The sequence below is a fragment of the Sorex fumeus genome, unplaced genomic scaffold (assembly GCF_029834395.1).
Source record: "Sorex fumeus unplaced genomic scaffold, SorFum_2.1 ptg000014l, whole genome shotgun sequence".
Lineage (NCBI taxonomy): Eukaryota > Metazoa > Chordata > Mammalia > Eulipotyphla > Soricidae > Sorex > Sorex fumeus.
Window position 1 is genome coordinate 19,942,763 of NW_026606071.1, and position 23,665 is coordinate 19,966,427.

General features: G+C 42.5%; 1 protein-coding gene across 1 annotated transcript in view; it reads right to left on the reverse strand.

The window, feature by feature from the left end:
• Positions 1-12,065, reverse strand: part of SUMO1 (small ubiquitin like modifier 1) — a 33,525-nt gene extending 21,460 nt beyond the window's left edge. Inside the window, exon 1 of the mRNA XM_056111644.1 lies at positions 11,927-12,065. Within this exon, the coding sequence (XP_055967619.1) occupies positions 11,927-11,938 (12 nt within the window). The 5' untranslated portion in view covers positions 11,939-12,065. The remainder of the gene's footprint in view (positions 1-11,926) is intronic.
• Between the last annotated feature and the right edge of the window lie 11,600 nt (positions 12,066-23,665).

The following is a 23,665-nucleotide window of genomic DNA, read 5'->3' on the forward strand; positions in this document are numbered from 1 at the left end:
CTTCCAATACCAGGCAAGTATCATTTCCTATTAAATTGTATGCCTGAATACCCTCTTAAACATTCTAACACTTCCTATTTTTAAGTAGCACTATAGCAATGTCCTCCCATTGTTCATCAATTTGCTCAAGCAGGCCCAGTAACGTCTCCGTTGTGAGACTTGTTGTTACATGCATGCATATCTTTACTTCCCACCAGCTTGATTCCTTATTGACATAACTTACACTTCTTTGTATTTCAGCCAAACACAGTTAATGGTACAGTGAGGTTTTGCAATATGCTTTTTAGATGCATTTTCTGTGACAGTTTTGTATGTCTTGTCATCCCTACCAGTTTACAAAGGAATGAACCAGTTCTTTTTATCTTTATAATCATCATAGGAAGAGGCAAACACTAGATATTTGATGTTTATTCAATTAAACTGACAGCCCTATTTGTTGTATCCCACCACAGAATCTTACTCATAATTCATTCAACTTCAGTACACATTAGTCAGTCTAACCAAAACCCTTGCACGTTTTAATTCGCTCTTGGGAATAAGATAAAGGTAGTAATTTGTTCTGATTTCATAGAATATGTGAATAGGAAAAAAAATGCCACTTTCCCTATCACCCTATTTGAGTGATCTCTTCTAGGTGTTTCATGAATCCAATGTAGCAATGTCATCTTGTGGCACTTATTTAAGTCTCATGCTTGCCTCCTCTCAGTCATCTCACTTTTCATATGCTCCTTTTTCTCCCTTGACAAAATAGCCTGTAAAATGGACAAAAAAGGAAAAGTTTGTCTCCAATGATCTCAGTGTTTTTTGTGAGCTTTCCTTCCTACTCTGTTTAAAAAAAAAAAAAACTACAGAATGGAATGGCATAGCAGTGACAAAACAGTGAAAACATTCAGCACTGTGTAGGGAAGAAGAGGTCATCAGAGAAAAGAGAGAATTGCTTGATTAGGTTAGAAGAGAAATATACCCAAAGCAGATGAAATTAGCAATAAAAAAATACATTTACAGGAGCCAGAACAATAGTACAGCAGGTAGGGCATTTGCCTTACACACAGCCAACCCAGGTTCGATACCCAGCATCCCATAGGGTCTCCCAAGTACCTCCAGGAGTAATTTCTGAGTGCAGAGTCAGGAGTCACCCCTGAGTATCACAGGGTGTGACCGAAAAAGAAAAAAAAGAAAATAACAGGTCCTAGGGGCTTGAGTGATAGTACAACAGGGAAGATGCTTGCTTTGCATGAGTCGAACCCATGTTTGATCCCCAGCATCCCACATGGTTCCCTGAGCACTTCCAGGAGTAACCCCTGATTATCGCTGGGTGTGACCCTCCCCAAAAAAAACAACCCACAAAAACAAAAGTTATAGAAAGCTAAATGTATGTGTATAAAAAGCAGGATGGGTAGCTGTGATCGCCAAACAATTATGCAACAAATACATACCAGTTAGATTTACACAACATATAAATAAGTAAGACGGAAAAGTCTTCAAACAAACACTGAGTCAAGGGGAAAATAAGGCAAGACACAGAGGCACATAATATTTCTACAACAGACTAATCTAATCTGTATGTTAGTAGTCAAAATAATGATTCTGAATCTGGACACTGAGTACATGATATTTTGTTCAGTTTATAAAAATTCAGAAAGTTGTGGGCAGGAGAACTAACTGGGGACACTGGTGAAGGGATGACTGTTGAAACACTGCATGCCTAAAATTCAATCATAAATAAATTGGAAAGTTTGTGATTCACAGTGATCCAATTTTTTTTAAAATCAACAAGTTGCACGCTTACATGCACTTTATCCACATACATTAATCTTCAGTAAAGCCTTTCAAAATAGCTCCAGAGGGGCTGGAGTTACAGTACAACGGGTAGGGTGTTTTCCTTGCACACGGCTGACCGGGATTTGGTCCCTGGCATCCCATATGGTCCCCCTCAGCATTGCCCCGAGTAATTCCTGAACACAGAGGCAGGAATAACCCCTGAGCATCACTGGGTGTGACCCAAAAAGCAAAAAAAAAGAAACAAACTAACAAAAAAGCTCCAGAGGGATCAGAGTGATAATGCAGCAGGAAGGGTGCTTGCCTTGTATGCAGGTAATCCAGATTCAATCCCAGGCCACAGATGATCTCCAAAGTGTGCCAGGAATAATCCCCCAGAGCAGAACCAGGAATAAGCCCTGAGCATCACCAGGTATGGCCCAAACACAAGGAAGGAAGGAAGGAAGGGAGGGAGGGAGGGAGGGAGGGAGGGAGGGAGGGAGGGAGGGAAAAAAATTGGCCATAGATATTGAGAACAGGAAGTTTAGCAAAATAGAAAAGCACCCTTCCTTCCTTCATATCTTTTCCTTTAGAGTCCCATAAACCCAGCAAAGGCAATTAAATGAAAAAAGAATGGTCAAAACTTGAAAGCACAACAAATACAAAGTATCTTCTCACAAGCATAAGTCATTGTACAGGAATATCCAAAATTTAAACGATAAACCTAAGATGCAAATAAACACAATCTGTATTTACTTACCCGGGTAACTTTTTAAAAAATCATAATATGGGGGCTATAGTGCCGCCCAGCAGGTCAACCTGTACCTGTGGGCAGAGTGCATCAGCAGCCTGATGGTGCCTTCAGGCTTCCTGATACCCCAAAATTGCCGCTGTACCTCTGGCAGGACCCCAACAACTTGAGACCAAGTTTCCTGAGAAATTAAATGGCCGAAAGTTAGGTGATGTGGGGTCACACCCACAAACCACCTCCAGCTCAGCTATACAAGCTCATTTATCAGCCTTGCTTCAGAGACCCATAAATAAATATCAAAAGAGATCAAAACTAGGCCATTTAAGCGCATTAATGGCCATGATTCAGAGACTCACAAATGAATCTTAGAGAAGAGCAGCACGCAGTAGAGATGTCTCCCCACCCTGTGCCAGGCTGATTTCACCAGGGCACCTCAGAGGGAAGCAGATGTGTCCCTCCACCTACCCCAAATGAACCCCACCCCAGCTGCAAACCTCCAGAACCCAATCGCCACCACTTTCACGGCTCTCCTTGACAGGCTCGTTCCCTGCGCCCCACACATGAGAATGAATCCGCTGAGAAACCCAGGCATGCAGGACCTGTAACTGAAAACTCCACTCTTCGGGGATGGGCGACCTCCCCACATCACCCTGCCCTTCCAGTCCCTGACAGTTATGCCCAAGAATTGCTTCTGGGCACCACTTAAGCGCATTAATGGCCATGAATCAGAGACTCACAAATGATTCTCAGAAGAGAGCAGCACGCCTCAAAGATGCCTCCGGACTCCAAATATTTAAAATATTTTAGAATTCCAGAAGCTGCTGTGAAAGCAGCCCCATGGCATCTCGTATTATTCATAACAAGCAATGTAAAAAAAAATTATTTAGCATCTGCCTATGAGGCAGACTTGGGTGGTGATGGGAAAATTCAAAATAACGGTGGTGGGAAAGTGTAATGGTGGTGGGATTGGTGTTGAAATGTTGAATGTAAACAATTATTGTGAACAACTTTATGAAAATGAAATCTTAAGAAAATGAAATATTAAGAAAAAAGTGATGTGGAGTTTATGCCTGCTTCAGTCAGCTTAATCAATGGCTGAAAAAATAGCAGTACTCCTACATTTAAAAAAAAAAAGAATATATGGAGACCAGAGAGACAGTGAGGGGGTAGGGTGCCTATCTTGCATGTGGCTGTGGCGGACCCATATTCAATAACTGGCATCCCATATAAGCTACCCCATGAGCTCAGCCCAAAGCATTGAGCCAGAAGTAAACACTGAGCACTGCCGGATATGGACCAGGACCAAATACACACACACACACACACATACACACACACACACACACACACACACAGAGTCCAGGCATGAACACACACAGAACTATCAGAAATTTACCTACCCACCCAACTCCAAAAAGAATCAAAATCTGAGTAAAGAGATGGCTAAAGATACCTTAAAGAAAATTACCCTTAGCAATCCCAATGTCCTAGAAGCAACAAATCATTTTTAGAATTAAAGCTTCCAGTTCTACTGCTAGTAAGATCAAAAAGGTATGTAAAAACATAATAAAAGGGAAACTACTCCAAGACAATCTTCTTGTTTGTTTTTGAGGGGGTACTGCTGGTAGTGCTCAAGAGACCATATGCAATGCTGGGGATCAAACCAGGTCAAACACGCACAATACTATGTCTTGGGCTTTCCAGGACAATCTTCCCTCAATAATAAAACATGGGAATTATAAAAGGTTGATGATACCTGCTGTTTTAAGTTTGTTTTTTTTTAGGTAACTTTGATTTCAGGTCCTAGAACACAGATATATTCATCATCTCGTTATTCAACAAATGAGAAAGAAAAAAAAAGCTTGTGGCAACTGCAGAAAAAAAATTAAATGAATACACAGAGCTTGGGCTGGAGCAATAGCACAGCGATCACGATCACACCATCCTGTTTTTCGTCGATGGCTTTGAGCAGGCCCCAGTATCGTCTCCTTCGTCCTAGCCCTGAGATAGTGCCATATTCAAGGCTGTTTAGGAGAATGAGACCCATCATTGTTACTGGTATTTGGCATATTGGGTACACCACGGGGAGTTGCCAGACTCTGCCGTGTGGGCAGGTTACATTCAGTAGCCTGCCAGTTTGTCCAGTTTTTTTTTTTCCTGCAGTTGCCACAATAGCACAGCGGGTAAGGCATTTGCCTTGCATGTGGCCGACCCAGGTTCGATTCCCAGCATCCCATATGGTCCCCCAAGCACCGCCAGGAGTAATTCCTAAGTACATGAGCCAGGAGTAACCCCTGTGCATCGCTGGGTGTGACCCAAAAATAAAAAACAGAAAAGCAAAATAAAACATAACAAAAAAAACAATTTCCTGCGCCACGAGGTCCATCAGCACTGCCAGGAAACCACCCCCCCCCACACACACACACACAAGCATCAAGTGGAGTATAGATCCCGAACACCACCAGATATGGCCCAGAAACAACCCAAAAAATAATATTTGACAACTGCTTTTATAGTTTTGAAACATAAATGGCCCAACTAACCTTCATGGGTTATAATCATAACAATCACAGTGTTTCAAAATAGTATTAAATATTTTCTAGGTCATTTTGTCCGAAATGCTTTTATTCTAGACAGCTGCCAACATTATCACCTCCTCATGCAGAGCTAGAGAGACACTACAGTGGGTAAAGCAACTGCTTTGCACACTACTGACCAGGGTTCAAGCCCCAGCATACCAAATGGTCTCCTGAGTACCACCAGGAATTACTCCTGAATGCAGAGCCAGGAATAGATAACCCTAAGCATTCATTGACAGGTGCAGCCCCTCCAAAAAATGATATCATGTACTCATGCCTTTTGTCAAAGATAACACATTATTCATCTCCTAGGAATGGAATACTTATCTTGTGTGTGTATATACACACATGTTCAAGTCATAGCCAGTTTAATATAATTATTCTATGATATAAATAGCATACAGTTACAAATTTTAACATATTCATATTCTCATGCTATCAAGAGATCGTTAAGATTGGTAAATATCAACAAGAAAAATAGTAAGTATGAAGAGCAGTGCAGGGAACAATGATATCTTAACAGAAGAAAAAATTAATATGGTAGGTTAGGGAGCCAGAGAGACAACAGAGCAGGCAGACCATCCCATATGATCCCCATGCCTGCCAGGAGTGATCTCTCAGTAGAGCTGGCTATGACCCAAACCCAAATATATACATATATATAAAATATTATGTAAGTATATATTTATGTATTTATAAAATATGTATTATATCAATTATATGTATCATATATTGCATGATATATTATACTTACATATATTAAGTTAAAGATAACTGCAAAAATTCTGTTACTCTTCGAATAGAGAAATGAAGTCAAATGTCTCTCACCTGAATTTGGGCTACACTTTGTGATCTGCCTTACATAAAGAATGCATAATCGGGGCTGGAGCAATAGCACAGCAGGAAGGGCATTTGCCTTGCACATGGCTAACCCAGGTTCGATTCCCAGAATCCCATATGGTCCCCCTAGCACCACCAGGAGTAATTCCTGAGTGCATGAGCCAGGAGTAACCCCTGTGCAATGCTGGGTGTGACCCAAAAGGAAAAAAAATTCATAATCAAGGATATCACTCAAGTAGTACAGCACATGCCTAGAATATGAAGGAAGATCCCAAAATCTTCACATCTTCCTCAACTCAGCATCTCCAGAAGTAACCCTGGTGGCCTCGGGGCATCCTGAGAGTTACACCTCCCTCCCCAATAATCACCAAAAGAGCAGAAGTAGTTTCCCTACAGTGGCCCTAGAAATGAGCTTCCACCCAAATTCTCTGATAACACTTTATGAATCCTGAGCTGCCACAAATATGAATACCCTGGGATCCCTTACAGAACACGTTAATTCTGTCCAAAAGATCCATTAAACTATTTGGTCTAAAAGAGCCACAACTTTATTCTTCCTGACCAAATCACACCAAGGCTTTTCTGTCCATTTTACAAAGCAGCTAAACCAAGCTCCTCCTTTCAATTTCATCCTTGGTGCAGATAGGTGGCTCAATGGGCAGAGCATAAGCTCTGCATACAGGAGCCCAGGAGCCCAGGGGATGGAATCCTAGCACTACATGGTTTCCTGTACTAGGAGGGAATTGCCTCTGAAGACACTCAAGTATAGCCCCAAAACAAAAACCCTCCATCTCAATGAATTATGCATGATTATTATAATTTATCCTGCCAGACAGTAAAGGCTTGTTCAAGGCACACTTGCCTTGCATGCAACTGACCCAATGAGATCCCTGGTATCTCATGGTCCCCAGGCACCAACAGAAGCAATCCCCTAGCACAGAGCTGGGAGTAGCCCCAGAAACACCATTAGAGCACCACTGGGTCTCTTATCAACAAAAATAAACAAGTAAATAAAAATAAATCCTGTACTTATTTAAGATTTTAATCCCTTCCATCTACTTAATCCATGTGTCATTACCTGGTAGCTTAACGCTACTAAGAAAAAAACGCTAAGAGTTATTGAAGGCAAAACAACCACAACAAAAGTATTAGACCAATAAAAAGTGACAGAGGGCCAGTAAGGTAGTACAGTGGGTAAGGCGCTTGACTTATACACAGCTGAGCGGAGTTCAAGTCTGGCATTCCATAGGGTCCCCCAAGCACCACCAGGAGTGATCCCTGAGCACAGAGTAAGCCCTGAGCACTTCAGGATGTGGCACAAAAACCAAAACCAAACAAACAGGAAAACATGATAGCATTTTTGTTTTATTGGAGGCCACACTGGTGATGTTAAGATTCTATTCCTGGCTTCATGCTTACATATGAACACATATATGCATACACACAAGCACCTCAGAAGTGACTCTGGACGTGCTTATATGTATGCTTATATGTAACATATGCATATAAGTAACTATATATGTATGCAGTACTATTTCTACTGTGCTCAGGCATCACTCCTGATTGTTTTAAAGGACCTTATGTGGTGCTAGAGATTGAAGCCAGGTTGGCGACATGCAAGGCAAGCATTTTACCCACAATACTATCTCCCTAGCCTGCGACAGATATATTTTTCCCCCTGATATTTGAGCCACACCCACTCAGGCTTACTCCTTACATTTTTTAAATGACCAAATACCAAAGACCTGCAGGTGCTAACCAAACATAGCACTGAAAGTTTTGAACAGAACCAACTGTCACGGACCTATGACTAAACCAAACACCCTAACATGTTTTGGACTAGACCAAATGTCCACACCAGAGACCAATAAGTCCAACCCAACAAATCTTGCACACATTGCAGGTTTCTGAGCAAAACAGAAACTATTTCAAAGCACTAAATTTTGAGGTAGTTTGTTAAGTGCCAAGAGATAATCAGAATCATAGGTTTCCAAATCCTTGCCTAGTGAGAAAAAGAAATAATTTAATCACTCCCAGAATGATAAAGAGCATGATAAACCTTCTTACAGAAGATTCAGTAATTATTTAAAATACATCAACCATCCAATTATTAAATAAACTTGATGTGAAGTCCTAAAATTCACTGCTGCCTTTCATGATACTGGATAGAAATATACACGTATGAATTTAAATAAAGGGAAGGAAGAAGGTAAAATACCTCTACAAATTAGCCACACCATTTGATTTTAAGCTTCTGATTCTGTAGAAGTACTTGGTTTTGCTGAATGTTATAAATGACTAAGAAGAACATCCATCATATGTGTTACTGGTAAGAAGATAGCCTTATTTTGGTTTCTGTGCCATATACAGTGCTCAGGCCATTCCTGGCTTGGTACTAGCTGAGAGCCCATGTGGTGACAGGTATTAAACCAGGCTTCTCACATGCAACTTCTCTCACAAACAAAGCATGCACTTAAGTCCTTCAAGACATCTCCCTGGCCCCAAAAGGATAGTTCTTAGCCTGTCTGAGGAATCATGTACACCTGATGAAATTTAAAAACCACTTTAAAAGATACACATGTACAAAAAGCACTCCACATCATTTCATGAATTTGCAGCCCTCAGGATTCAAGAACCTAGGATTTAGTACCTGTTTCCCAGGATTATGATCCACATATATACTAGGTAACACTGGAATTGTTAAATTGTTAGAAAATGCTTCACTCAAATTTTTAAAAAATTACAATTAAGGGGCTGGAGAGATAGCACAGCGGGTAGGGCGTTTGCCTTGCACGCGGCCAGCCCGGGTTCGATTCCCAGCATCCCATATGGTCCCCTGAGCCTCCGCCAGGAGTAACTCCTGAGTGCAGAGCCAGGAGTAACCCCTGTGCATCGCCGGGTGTGACCCAGAAAGCAAAAAAAATAAAAATAAAAAAAAAATAACCACTTTTTATTCATCAATGAAGAACCCAAAATTTTTGTGATGCTTGAACCTAATACATCGACTTTTACCCTGAATTTACAACGCAATTTCAGCACTAGCTTCTAAGAGGTGCCCAAGAAAAATACATCTTTGGGGCTAGAGCGATAGTACAGAAGGTAGGGCGTTTGCCTTGCACGCAGTCGACCCGGGTTCGAGTCCCAGCATCCCATATGGTACCCCAAGCAACACCAGGAGTAATTCCTGAGTGAAGAGCCAGGAGTAACTCCTGTGCATTGCTGGGTGTGACCCAAAAAGCAACAAATAAATTTTAAAAACTTTTAAGGGGCTGGAGCGATAACACAGCGGGTAGGGTGTTTGCCTTGCACGTGGCCAACCTAGGTTCAATTCCCAGCATCCCATATGGTCCCCTGAGCACCGCCAGGAGTGATTCCTGAGTACAGAGCCAGGAGTAACCCCTGTGCATCGCCGGGTGTGACCCCCCCAAAAAAAAGCAAAAAAAAAAAAACATTTTTTTTTAAATCTTTGTAAAAGAATCCAGTTAAAACTGTCTTTTGAGGACAGTCATCTGGTCTCATGCTGCAGGTATGATATGTAGACACTTGGGATTCTTCTCACCCATAAGAATCTTATGGGTGAGAAGAACTGAGTTTTAAATACATAGTAACTACACAACTATGCTGAGCAACCAATTCAGAGAAAAAGTTCACAAACTTAATGGTCTCAAAACTTGTAGTTTTAAAAATTACTTAAAACCAAAAAGATTGGTTATATCTGTTGAGGCTTTCTGTATTAGTGAAACTAAAAAACAGGTTTCAGGTATTTATTAATTCACTTAAAATAAGCCCATTATGTACTGATAACTTATTTTACTAAAATATATCTTGAAAACAATAGTACAGAAGATTTAAGACATTTGCATTCCATGTAGCCAATCCCCATTTAATTCCCGGCACCACTTATGGTTCCCCCAAGTACCACAAGGAGTGGCCTGAGTATCGCTCTGTGTGTGTGTGTGCGTGTGTGTGTGCGCACGTGCATGCACACACTGCTACACACAGGTCACGTATGTCTTGAAAAAAATGCCACAGAACACTCATGATATAAAGAGAGTGAAAACATCAATAATGTCTCAATACTATCCTGAAAATAGACTTCAGTCTCCGGAATCTGCAGAAATGAAGTGTCAGAAGCTGTAGCCTAGAGTCACCCAGGTAGGCTAACATCTTTTGTTTCCAGTATCTTTTATTCCTTCCTTCATTACTTCCTTAAATTACCTGACTCAAACTTGAGCAATAAATTACAGTATATTTCAATAGGCTTTGTGGCCACTTCTAAGCATCAAGGGGTCAGATAGCAGCAGACAGGGCACTTGCCTTGTATTAGAACTGCCCAGGTTCCATTCAGCATCCTGTATCATCCCCTGAGCACATCCCCTCAATATCAATTCCTGAGTGCAGAGCCAGGAGTAAATGGGTGGTCTCCAAAAAACAAAACCAAAAAATTTAAATCCAACAAACTTTTAAGCATCAAAATAAAAGGCTGAGGAAACTAAGATTTATACCTGGAGTCTTTCCTTCCCTGTAACTAAGTAAACAACTATCCAGGGAGATACTTCTAATACGCTTTCCAAACCAATTTAGGAATTATTTCAGACAGTAAAAAGATCCAACTGAAAATAATCTAAATTATAGCTAAGCTTTAAAAAAATAAATGCACGTTTTACATAATATTTGAAATATTCATCTGTCTTGCTCTCACCAAGTGATATAAACTGGGTTAAATGCCAAGGGAATATGTGTGTTAAATTTAAAAGTTTGAGTACATTATGGAATTTGAGGAGAAAAGTTTCCTAGGGACTAGGGATGTACTCAAGTGGTAGATTTCATACCATACTTGAGCTCCTGGGGTCTATGCCTGGCACCCGGCCCCCCCCCCCAAAAAAGTTATCTAAAATCCACCAACAAACAAAAAGAAAACAAACACACTTTTAAAAGGCAAAATCGTCTAAACAAAGTGAAAACCAGACCTCCCCCCCAAAAAAGTTTATCTATTGAAAAAAAATTTTCCCACGTATAAAAACCAAACATTGCTAATTGAGAACCCTCAATAAATTCCCGCCGTTTTAACATTGAAATGTAGCAAAGAAAACTGTTTCTGCACAGGTTCTGCCACTGCGCCATGCACGCAAAGTTTTCCTCTCCTTTTTCTCAAAATGATCAGGCATCTTCAGATGAATACGTATAAAATGCTTTTTATTACTCTGGCAGTTTTGTCCTACTTTTGTTCCCGGGTTATTCTGGGCGCTCTTCTTGCAACTGGCGAGTTGCTGAACCAATCCCGAGTAAGGAATGGGCAAGTACAAGAAAAGCGACAGCTACGCACCCCACCCCACCCTACCCCACCCCGAGCCCCCACCCCCAAACACACCAGGCTCGGCAGAGCCACAGCAGCCAGGCCCTCCTCGCCAGCCAAACGCCAAGCGGAGCTCTCCAGGTTCCCAGCAACGCGAGCCGCCTCCCTCCCCGCCCCCACGGCCCCACTCCGGGACTACGCAAAGCCCGAGAAGCAAAGAAAGTGGGAGTCCCCCCAGCTCCTGGCTTTGCAGGTCCACGGAGCCTCCCGGGCAGGGATTTTTTTTTTCCGCCGTTACATAACTGGGGCCTAGGGCCCGGCTTCTGCAATCCGTCCTCCGGAGACGAAGGCCGACGGGTTCCCCGGGGGACCCTTTCCCGGAGGTGGAAGCTGGGCGCTGCACCTGGTCGACCCCGGAGAACGGGGGACGGCTTCGGAGAGGCCGCGAGCACAAGTGCCGGGACGCCGCGGAGGATGAGCGAGCCCGGGGAGCTGGAGGGGCGGCTCCCGGGGCCGGCGGCAGGCCCCCGCGGCTCCGGCCCACGTCCACTCCCCTCCTTCGCCCGCCGAGTCCCTACCGGCCGCCCCCTCCCCCATGCCGCGCTCCCCTCCCCCGCGCTTTCTCCATCCCCGGCCCCGGCCAAGCGTCAGGACGTGCGGCCGGAGCTGGCCCGGCACGGCCGGCGGCTACCCGGCGGCTACCTGATCCGACATGGTGACGGTGGCTTGCCCCGGGGTCTCCGCACAGCAGCGGCCTCGGCAGGCAGGACCTCGCTCCGGGGTTTACAAACCCGTCTCCCTTCCCCACACAGCACAACACCGCGGCTGGAGGGACTTCCGCTCCGCCTCACGTCACTTCCTCTCCGCGCGGGGAGGGGGCCGCGGACGGAGGAAAGAGAGCGGCGGGAAAAGCGGGCGTGGGGCACCGCGGCTGCGGGACGCGGCCCCCGGGCACTGGGGATGGTCCGCGTCGACCTCGCCTCTGCCAGAACCTCACCTCGCCGCTCTCCCTCGAACCACCCCCCCCGCGCTTGGGGAGAAAGTTCTTGAGCCCCAAGCTCGGTGTTCGAAACCCGTGAACAGCCCAGATTCTTCGCTCTGCGGCACCTTGCGGGTTCCGAGCGCCGTGCCCGGGCTCCTATTGTCTCCCGGTTTGGCCGGCCAGACTCCCGAAGTAAGTTGGAATGGATGCCAGTGCTCCTTACTCGAAAGCTAACGTTATTTTGGTTTTTGGTTTAACCAGTCCCCATTCACCGCCCAACACGTCATCTTGATTGGAAGACGAAAGAAACCAACAAAGATCCCATTGGAGACAATATGGGTGGGTACTGTTGCTACCCAAAGTTCTAAACTGGTAGAGGGGGAGAAGCACTTTCCGATTCTTGAGTTGCTTGATTTGAGTTAAAGACCCATCCTTTTCATTATTTCTTTGCGGTGCAATGTCCCTACTGGCATAAGTATAGAAGATGATAGAAACGGAACAATTGAGATTAAGGAAATACATCGACTAGCTGTCACCTTTACATCAATACATCAATTAATTTTGTTCTATTTAGTTCTTTCTATATTCTGATTAGATCCTCATCAGATAAAATGATAATAAAATTTTATAACGTACAAAAGATTTGAGTCAACACTTCTCCAAAGAAGATAAACCCATGGGCAAATAAACATTAATAGACGTTCAAAAACTATAGCACAATAGCACTAGCCTCCCGTTGTTCATCGATTTGCTAGAGCGGGCCCAATAACGTCTCCCGCACGCTTTAAAAATATTAGCCAAAAAATGTTTGGTTTGGGTGCCAAACTATATACCTGGTAGTATAGAAACGGGCGCTCACTTTTGCACACAGCCAACCTTGGTTGGATCCGGCAACCCCATTGTGGCCCCTTCCCTGCGCTCTAGATGGTGTAATAAGCACTTCCAGAAATATTACACGAGTACAGAGGCAGGAGTAAGCCCTGAGTAGAGCCGTGTGGTAAAAAAAAAAAAAAAAAAAAAAAGATGATTTCATTTACATGATATGTATCCAGTAAATGCAACTCTGAACAGGAAATAGTGTGCTACTACTTCAGCCCACTACAGCAAGACTGGCTGCTAGGAAGAAATAGGAAGAGACTGCCAAGGGGCACAGATTTTTTTTTGGGGGGGCGGATGGGAGAGATGTGGATGGTGATAAAAAATGCTCTAAAACTATGATGATAGTTACACATTTCTGTGAATATACTAGAAAACTAAAAATTGTAAACTTGAGGGGTTCATAGAGATAATACAGTGAAAAAGGCACTTTCTCTGCAAGTCCCTCACCCGGGTTCTTTCTTTGGCACCCCATATGGTCCCCAAACCCATCAGGAGTGATTTCTAAATCCAGAACCAGAAGTAAGTCCTGAGTCTGCCAGCAGTGACCACAAAACAAAACAAAACAAGAAATGATTAAAAATTGTAAACTTTAGGGGCTGGAGCGATAGTACAGCGGATAGGGTGTTTGCCTCCCATATGGTCCCCTGAGAATGGCCAGGATTAATTCCTGAGTGCAGAGCAAGGAGTAATACCTGAGCATTGCTGGGTGTCAGTCCCCTCCCCCCATCAAACAATTTTTTAAAAAAAGTAAATAAATCGTAAACTTTAGGAGCCAGAGTTTTAGCAGGTAAGGTACTTGTTTGCATGCTGCTAACCCAGGTTCAATCCTAGCACCACAGAGAGCTTCCTCCAAGACCCCTACAGGAGTAAGCCCTGAGCACTTTTGGGTATGGCCCCCAAACCAAAATAAATAAATGAAAATGAACCGTAAAGTAAGTAAAGGCCCTCCCGTTGATCATCGATTTGCTCGAGGGGGCCCAGTAACGTCTCCACTGGAGACTTTGTTGTTACTGTGTTTGGTATATCGAATACGTCACGGGGAGCTTGCCAGGCACTGCCTTATGTCACAGGGAGCTTGCCAGGCACTGCCTTGCGGGCGAGATGCTCTCGGTAGCTTGCCGGGCTCTCCGAGAGGGGCGGAGGAATCGAACTCGGGTCGGCCATGTTGGCTGAGTGCAAGGCAAACGCCCTACCGCTGTGCTATCGCGTAAGACTGGAAATCATAAATGAAGCTTTACACTCTTATTTTTAAAATGTTTATGTTGCACTTGAAAGAGATGCTTTATCCATGAATTGGTCATTTAAAAACATTGATATGGGGCTGGAGCGATAGCACAGAGAGTAGGGAGTTTGCCTTGCACGCAGTCAACACGAGTTCCATTCCCAGCATCCCATATGGTCCCCCGAGTATGCCAGGAGTGATTTCTGAGTGCAGAGCCAGAAGTAACCCCTAAGCATTGATGGGTGTGAACCAAAAAGCAAAAATAAATAAATAAATAAATAAAAACATTGATGCTGGGGCTGGAGTGATAGTACAGCAGGTAGGGCATTTTCCTTGCTCGCAGCTGACCCAGGTTCGATTCCCAGCATCCCATGTGGTCCCCCGAGCACCGCCAGGAGTAATTTTTGAGTGCAAAGCCAGGAGTAACCCCTGTGCATTGCCAGGTGTGACCCAAAAAGCAAAAATAAATAAATAAAATAAAAAACATTGATGCACTGAGATAAATTTTCTAAATGTTAATACATTTCATTATATAACATCTAAATGTCATTTTCATTATTTACAAACTCATTAGAAAAGATCTAAGTATTAGGAAAGTCAAATTCAAAGTGAAATATAAATTCTCCAAAATGCTAATTTGTGTGTGGATGCTTCATTTTTTTCAGTGACATTATTGCCAATTGTTTATTTTGTGTTCTTTTCATTTGTTTAGACATATTTGTTCATATTTGTTCATTTCCCCCCTCCCTCCCCTTTTCAGTGACAGACCTAGCATTGTTTCCCCATGTTTAGTTGTGCTTCTCACTGCATGCTTTGCCATGGTGCACACTTAGAATTATGCTTCTTTAGCTGTGTGCATTGCACACATGCTCACTGGATTCTTACTCTTTCGTTATGGTGCTCACACAAATCCTGGTTAAAGTGTTCACCAGTGGTCATCACTGCAGTGTTCACACAAGTGCTTACCAGGGGTTGTACTTTCTAGCCATGATATTTATACTTCTTTTAGTAGTATCTACTGGGGGTTGTGGGGACACACACCTAACTGTGATGTGGCCAGAAATTGTTGTGGGTCTTGGAATCAGAGATAGTACAGCTTAGGCTCAAACAACAGAGATGCCATGCATGTGTGGTGGCATCCAGGATTGAATTCACAGCCACATTATCGCAAGATCTGCATTCAAAATGACTGCATTTTTTAAAGCAGTTTCCTCATTTGTATTATGTATGTATACATATATACATATAATGTTGTATTTATAAGTCTGGGTAACTATAATTGATTTTTATTCACATTTTGTTCCTTCATATAAAAATGGTGTTCCATTTTTTAAAGTGGTTAAATTAATTTATAACTCAAATCTCATGCTTTTCCTGGAAACAGACATGTTATAGAAACAAAAATCTCCAATGATACCCAAATAAATGTTACCTAAAATTTTATTTTACATTTAATAAAATAAATGTTTTATTTTACATTTAATAAAATAAATTCACTTTCTACTGCTGCAATTACAAATTTCACAGCTTATATTTTTATCTTATATTTTTGGAAGTCAGAAGCCCTAAAATCGAGGTATACCAGGGCTGCATCCCTTCTGGATAAACTTGGGTTTGGGGATTTTTTCATTTTTCATTTTTATTTTTCCAGATTCTAGAAACAACCTTTATTCTTTAGGTCATAGCCCCTTTCTTCCTTCATCTTCAAGGTCTATAAGGCCCTTCTTTCCTTCTTTCTCGCTTTCCTTCTCAGTTTCTGTGGCCACATTTCCTCTGACACTCTTCCTTCTCTCTCCCTCTTAGAGAAACTGTCAGATTACATAGAACTGCCAAATAATGCAGGATAACTCCGCCATCTCAATGTGGACTAATTACATCTACATAATTTGTTTTGCTATGTAAAGAAACATGCTCATGCTCACAGATTTCAGGTATAAGAAAGCAAACATCTTTAGGAGGTCATTAATCAGCCCACCGTTATGTTTTATTATTTTTAGCATGCATATTCTTAAATGAAACTAGTTAGTTATTGTTTTTTTTTCCCTCATCAACTGTGTCACAGTAAGGAACACAATAAACACTAATAAAGTTGATGTTTAAGGCTTACCCCTGGCTCTACGCTCAGGAATCACTCCTGGCAAAGCTCAGAGTACCATATATATGGTACCATTTTAGGGGCTGAACCTGAAGTGAGTTGATGTGTGTGAGACAAGTACCTAAACCCCTGGATTATCTCTCAAGCCCAAAGGTATCACTGTTTTGATTCATACTAACATGCCCACAGTTTTACTAACCAGTGCCTCTACACTACCCATGCTAAGATCTGTAAGGTAAAAAATATAGTCATGTCTTACATTATTATAGCTTTGACCTTGCAGACCCCCTGAAAAGTTCTCAGATTCTCCAGTTACCTACAGCCTACATTTTGAGAACCACTAAGATAGAGGAAGGGAGATCAGAGATTTTCCTGGTTAGAGGCACAGCAAGTGGTTAAGAGGCCAGCATGAAGGGTGCTGTGTAATAGCAGTATGGTTTTATGGGATAGGAGCTTCAAAGAAACCACCTGAAAGGAAAGGTCTGGTCACAGAAACTCTAGTCAGTCTATTAAGAAATGTGAACTTACTCCTTAAAGGCATTGATTGAAAGTGCAGGGATGTGGGAGAACATTAGAGTGTTTTTAAGCAGGAAGCGATAATGCCACTTGCAGTGTGGAGAAGCAAGACAAAAGAAAGAGGAAAGTTAGGAAGCTGCAGTGGTCATCCAGGAGGGAAAAAAAATGAGTGGAAATTCTGGTAGTTATAGAAATGAAAATGGAGATGATCCTGCAGATTTTAGTGAATTATTAGCTTCTGACCTGGAGAATTCTGGGTGATGACAGTATTTTAAGATTAATAGAAAACTGTGAAGAAGAGGAAAAGATTTTCAAATAATAATAATAATATTGTTTTAGATGTAAGTGTGCGATGCTCAGAATCACTCAAGAGTAAAAGTCCAGGAAGCAGCTTATGTTATTTGATGCATTAAGAAGAACCTCAGCTGCCCGCATCCAAAAGAACAACCGGCACGGATGTGGTGAGAAAGGGACCCTCCTTCATTGCTGGTGGAAATGCTGAATGGTTCAGCCCTTTTGGAAAACAGTAAGGATGATTCTCAAAAAATTAGAAATTAAGCTCCCATTTGACCCAGCAATACCACGCCTGGGAATATATCCCGCAGAGGCAAGAAAGTATAGTCGAAGTGACATCCGCACTTGTTTGTTCATTGCAGCACTGTTTACAATAGCCAAAATCCGGGAAAAAAAAAAAAACCTGAGTGCCCTAGAACAGATGACTGGTTAAAGAAACTTTGCCACATCTACACAATGGAGTACTACGTAGCTGTTAGAAAAGATGAAGTCATGAAATTTACATACAAGTGGTACTACATGGAAAGTATCATGCTAAGTGAAATGAGTCAGAAAGAGAGGGACAGACATAGAAAGATTGCATTCATCTGGGGAACATAAAGTAACAAAATAGGAGACTAACACCTAAGAAAAACTGAGATAAGTACCCGGAGGTTTACTCCATGACTTGGAGGCCAGCCGCACATGCTACGGGTAAAGGCAGCTCAGATAGAGAAGGGAGCACCAAATAAAGGGTGTTGGGAGGATCCTCCCAGGATGGGAGATGCATGCTGAAAGTAGACTAAAGACAGAATATGATTGCCACTCAATGCCTCTTTTGCAAACGACAGCACCCAAAAAGAGAGAGAGAACAAAAAGGAATGCCCTGCCACAGAGGTGGGGTGGGATGGGGGGAATGAAGGGTGGGAGGGATACTGGGATCAGTGATGGTGGAGAATGGGCACTGGTGGAGGGATGGGTACTTGATCATTGTATAACTGAAACCCAAGCACAAAAATTTGTAAGTCTACAACTGTACCTCATGGTATTTCACTAATAAAAATTAAAAAAAAGAAAAGAAAAGAAAAGAAAAATATTAGCTGAAAAGACTTGGAAATAATTAGAATACAAATACTGCTGGAGTGAAAGCACAGCGGGTAGGGTGTTTGCCTTGCATAGCCAACATGACCAACCCAAGTTCAATTCTTCCACCCTTCTTGGAGAGCCTAGCAAGCTATGGAGAATATCTCGCCCACACAGCAAAGCCTGGCAAGCTACCCATGATGTATTTGATATGCCAGAGTAACAAGTCTCACAATGTTACTGGGCCTGCTCGAGAAAATCGATGAACAATGGGAGGACAGTGACAGTGACCATTTACTGAGGGGTACGTCTTCTCCGAAGTACTACACACTTATGATTTCACTTAATTTTATTAAGGATAATCATTTTGTTATTTTATAAATAGATGAGATCGTGGACTTAGCTAAATGAGTGATGAACTCAGAATTTGAGCCTAGAACTTGACTCTAGTTCCACCAGTGCATTGCATGAGGTCATGAAGGCAGGAGAAATGTTATCCATCACAGATGAGCCATCAGACATCATTGGGGGTACTGCGGATGTGCTCAGTGACAAAGCACATGACTTACATGTATGAGACCTGAATTTGATCTCCTGCACTACCAAAATCCATTATAGGACTAACTCAGGCCTTAGCCAAGTGGAGTTGATGGCATGTGTAGTGTCAGGGATAAAATCCGGGTGAGCCACATGCAAGGCAAGTGCCCTACTTGCTGTACTATAACTGTAGCGTTTTGAAACAATCTCAACATTTCTCAACCAAGAGACCTGAAGAAATCAAAGACCCTTTGCAGGAGCACTGTTGCTCTGGGCCACTATTTAATATCCCCTGTTCTATCTCCTCTCTTTCCCCAGTAAAGAATCACAACAGGGTTTTCCTGTATTCGCATGACTCCATGGTGAAGAATCCCACAGTTGTATTAATTGATGGATAAATCTGCCAAGAGTAAATTCCTGAGTTCAGGCACAAACTTCTTTACATTTGAAGAAGTTAGGACTCCACAGAGCCTGTGTGTAGCCTTATCTATCTAAGGCTTTGCTTTATCTATGGGGGAGAAGTTACTGAACCACATCTTGCTGTTCTCAGGGCTTACTCCTGGCTCTGCACTCAGGGTTTACTTCCTGGCTACCTCGAGGAACCATATGGGTTGCCATGGGTGAACTGGGGTCAGCCATGTGCAAGGTTGTATCATCTCTCCAGTCAAAAATAGTCAAAATATTTTGAAGGGGTCAGTGAGATAGCTCAGAGGATTGAGCACACACTTTGATTGAGGAGGCCCGATTTTGATTTCCAACATTGCATGGTTCCTCAAGGACCACCTGGAGTGAACCCTGAGCACCTGTAGGTGTGACTCAAAAACAAACACAAACACACAAATAACAAAGCTGGATGTACAGAAGAGTAAAATTGAGAGAGCATGGAAAAAGTTGAGAATTGTGTTTGTTAGGAAGGGGAACTGTATTCAAAAGCAAAGCAATGAAAAGTGGAACCATTGGGGTGGTGGATATAACTCAGCGAGACAGTACTGGCTTTGCATATGTCAGGCCACTGTTTTGTTCTCTAGGACAAAATAGGAAAAAAAAGTGAAAGCAAGGCTTAAAGAGATAATGCAGCAAATAGGATACTTGCCAGGCTTCATATGGGCAAGGTACATGCTCTATAGCTGAGGCACATCCCCAATGCCATAAAAAAAAAAAAACTAAATCTTATTGTTAAGCAGTTATAAGCACATTTATTTAGAAGTACAGTGCTATCCATTGCACCGCATAAAGCATGTTTATTTAAAAGAGTATTTGGGGAACTGGAAAGAAAATATACAGATAGGATACTTGCCTTGCAAGCTTGCTGACCCAGGTTCAATCCCCAGCACCTCATATGACTAGTTCTGGGTACCACCAGGAGTGTCCCTAAGGGCAAAGTCATGAGTGAGCCCTGATCAATGTGTGGCATAACCCAAAATTTAAAAAAAAATTGGAAGCATACCCCATCCCTTGCCACATTATGTTTATAACCTCAGCTATCTAATCTATATTTTTCTAAATTCTGTTATAATAATAGAACTTTTAAAAAGAGAACCTTCTTTAAAAAAATTATTTGTTTTCATGTCATACCTGGTGATGCTCAGGAGATACTCCTGACTCTGCACTTATGAATTACTTTTGGTGGTGCTTGGGGGACCATATGGGATTCTGAGGATCAAACCAGGTTTGGCCACCTGTGAATCAAGCCCCCCAAAAGAGACCTTTTTTTTTTAAATTTTATTTTATTTATTTTTTATTTATTTTTTATTTTTAGTGAAACACCATGAGATACAGTTGTAGATTTACAATTTTTTGTGCTTGGATTTCGATTATACAATGATCAAATACCCATCCCTCCACCAGTGCCCATTTTCCACCACCATGGATAATATCCCTCCCACCCCCATCCCTCCCATCTCACCCTGCCTCTGTGGCAGGGCAATCCCTTGTGTTCTCTAAAAGAGACCTTTTTAATTAAACTAAAAATGCAGGCCATAGCTATAGTACAGCAGGTAGAGTACTTGCCTTGCGTATGGTCAACCTGGGTTTGATTCCCTGCACCCAATATGGTACCTCAAGCACTGCCAGAAGTGATCTCTAAGAGCAGAACCAAGAGTAAGCCCTGCACATAGTTGGGTATGACACAAAAACAAAGCAAAACAAAAACCTGAAAATTCTTTGCTGATTTCAAAGAATCAACTGTACATAAATTGGTGTTTAATGGTAAAAATAATGAAGCCATTAAATGCAATACTCATATTTTCTTGCTGGGGGAAAGAAAAAGATCAAAAGATAGAGAAACAAACAAAAAAAATTGAGGAAGAAAGGAAGGGAGGGAGAAGGGAGGGTCTTCTTGCCAAAAGCCCTGTGTTTTTCATCTAAAAGGAAATAAGGTAGCATTTCAATTTGATTATTTGGACACGGATAGCTCAACTGACTGAACACACGCTTTACATGCAGCAGGCCCTGGTTTGATCCCCAAGCACTGCCAGGAGCTTTTCCCCTGTAGGCATTAGCACTACTGGGTGGAGCCCAAAAACAAAACAAAAGTTAACTTTCTATTTCGATACTTTCCCACATGATTTTTGGAGTCAAAATATGTATGCTCTTTGGCACTTTTGAACCTGACCTGTTATCTGCTTCTGATTTCAAGACTATAACTATATTATATTTATTTCAACAAATCCATAAGTTTCTGGGACTCTGGGCATTAGTTTAGGTGATAGCTGGCCAGTGGTGTGAGCCTGGTGGTTCAGGAAAGATGAAAAGCAGGTGGTCTACCAAGTGAACGCTCCCTGGGCCCATCTGTCTGTAATTCTTTTTCTATCCACGGGTCTAGCTGATCTCTACGGGAGTGTTAGTTCAAAACAAACATCTACCACTGCCAGAAGTAGAACTTGCCAAAAGACCTGTGTTTTTCATTATGTCAGAGAAATAAAAACAGACACAGAGGGGGTCCAGGAATGGCTCAAAGGCACAAACTGACTGCCTTGCATGAATGAGACCGTGAGTTCAAGTCTGAGTGGTGCCCAACACATGCTGAGTGGGACCCCCTGACTCTCAATGCCACAACAGAGTATGTGATCTTCAACTGACCACAGGCAGGTATGTGTGAGCACCACTACTGGGCTGTGCAAACCCAGCAAGCACTGTAACTAAAGATGCGTGAGCACAGTAGCCAGGAGAATGAGCACCACAGAGACCCCTGTGAGCACTATCAGCAGAATGTGCACAAGCACCGACAAGGAAAGTTGCACCCCCTGCAAGCATCATGACTGATGGTGCAAACAACACAAACTGATGTGCAACCAAGTACGTGTGTATGACCCCTGGTCATGATAATAACAACAACAAAAGAAAGAAAAGGGGACCACACTAAAACAAAAGTAACAGAAAAGGAGAGAAGAAAGAGAGGGATGTAGTTCAATGGTCTAGCACTCGCCTTGTATGTGTCAAGCCCTGGCTTGATCCATGAAGAGAGAAAGAGAGAAAGACAGAGACAGAGATAGAGATAGAGAGAAGAAGGAAGGAAGGAAGGAAGGAAGGAAGGAAGGAAGGAAGGAAGGAAGGAAGGAAGAGAGGTCTGTAACTAACTACTGAGCTGTAAAGCTGACCTTCGGGAACCAGGCCATAGTTCAGTGGAAGAGCACCTGCCATGCAAATGTGAAGCCCTGGGTTTAACCCCCAACACTGAAAAGATAAGTCAGAATTTGGGGTCTCACATTTTATGAGCAGGAAGTAAGCTGACATAGCTGAGAAAACTACACAGAAATTATTATATTTTGTGTTATCCACTTCACGTTAGATCTAGGAGACTCACAGAAAGGAGAGCCTCCCAGAGAGCAGCAGCCAAAGGCAAGGAGATCAAAGGGCAAAGGAGTCCTTCCCAAATACAGAAATTAAGTCTCAACAGGACCACATTCTCTTCTAGGATAAGTGACTGCTGTGTGCCTCCCATGCCTTCCTTTTCTGAATAGGAACTTTATTACAGATGCTCTGTCCCACATCACCTTGACATAGTGAACATGTAGGTACAGATCTCTTTCAATTCATAGACCTCCAGATCAAAAGAAACCCCCATCAGAGAGAGAGTACAGGGGTAAGGTGCTTTCCTTACTCATGTCTGACTCTTGTTCAAATCCTAGCAACGCGTATGGTTCCCTGAACACCACCAGGAGTGATGAGTAGTCCCTGAACACAAAGTTATGAGTAAGCCCTGAGCACCACTGGATGAGGTACCCCCCACCCCCTGCAAGAAAAAAAGAAAAGAAAGAAGGAAGGCAGGCAGGCAGGCAGGCAGGCAAGCAAGCAAGTAAGCAAGCAAGCAAGAAAGAAATCTGAAAATGCTTCTTTTAAAAATGACCCAACAGATTCTTTATTGTGCATTACTTGGAAATTCTGGCTTTGAGTTTGATGCTGTGATGACACTTTTGGTTTGTCTACCTTAGTGGATGGTGTGTGTGTGTTACCTGCAAGAAGCAAACTGAGCCAAGCATTTTATGACCAAAAGGATCACAATTTGAACAGTGAAACCTGCAAGTGCATAATAAGATTAATGGCCCTCGTGGTTGGGTGAAGTTATCTGTTATATTGCCCATGCGTGGTAGTTACAAATTCCATTTATTGGAGAATATGTAATAAAACATGGGTTGAAGAAGGGAATGCCCTGCCACAGAGGCAGGATGGGATAGGGGGAATAGGGGGTGGGAGGGATACTGGGATCCGTAGTGGTGAGAAATGGGCACTGGTGGAGGGATGGGTACTCAATCATTGTATAATTGAAACCCAAGCACAAAAATTTGTAAGTCTACAACTGTACCTCATGGTGTCTAATAAAAAAATAAAAAATAAATTAAAAATAAATAAAAA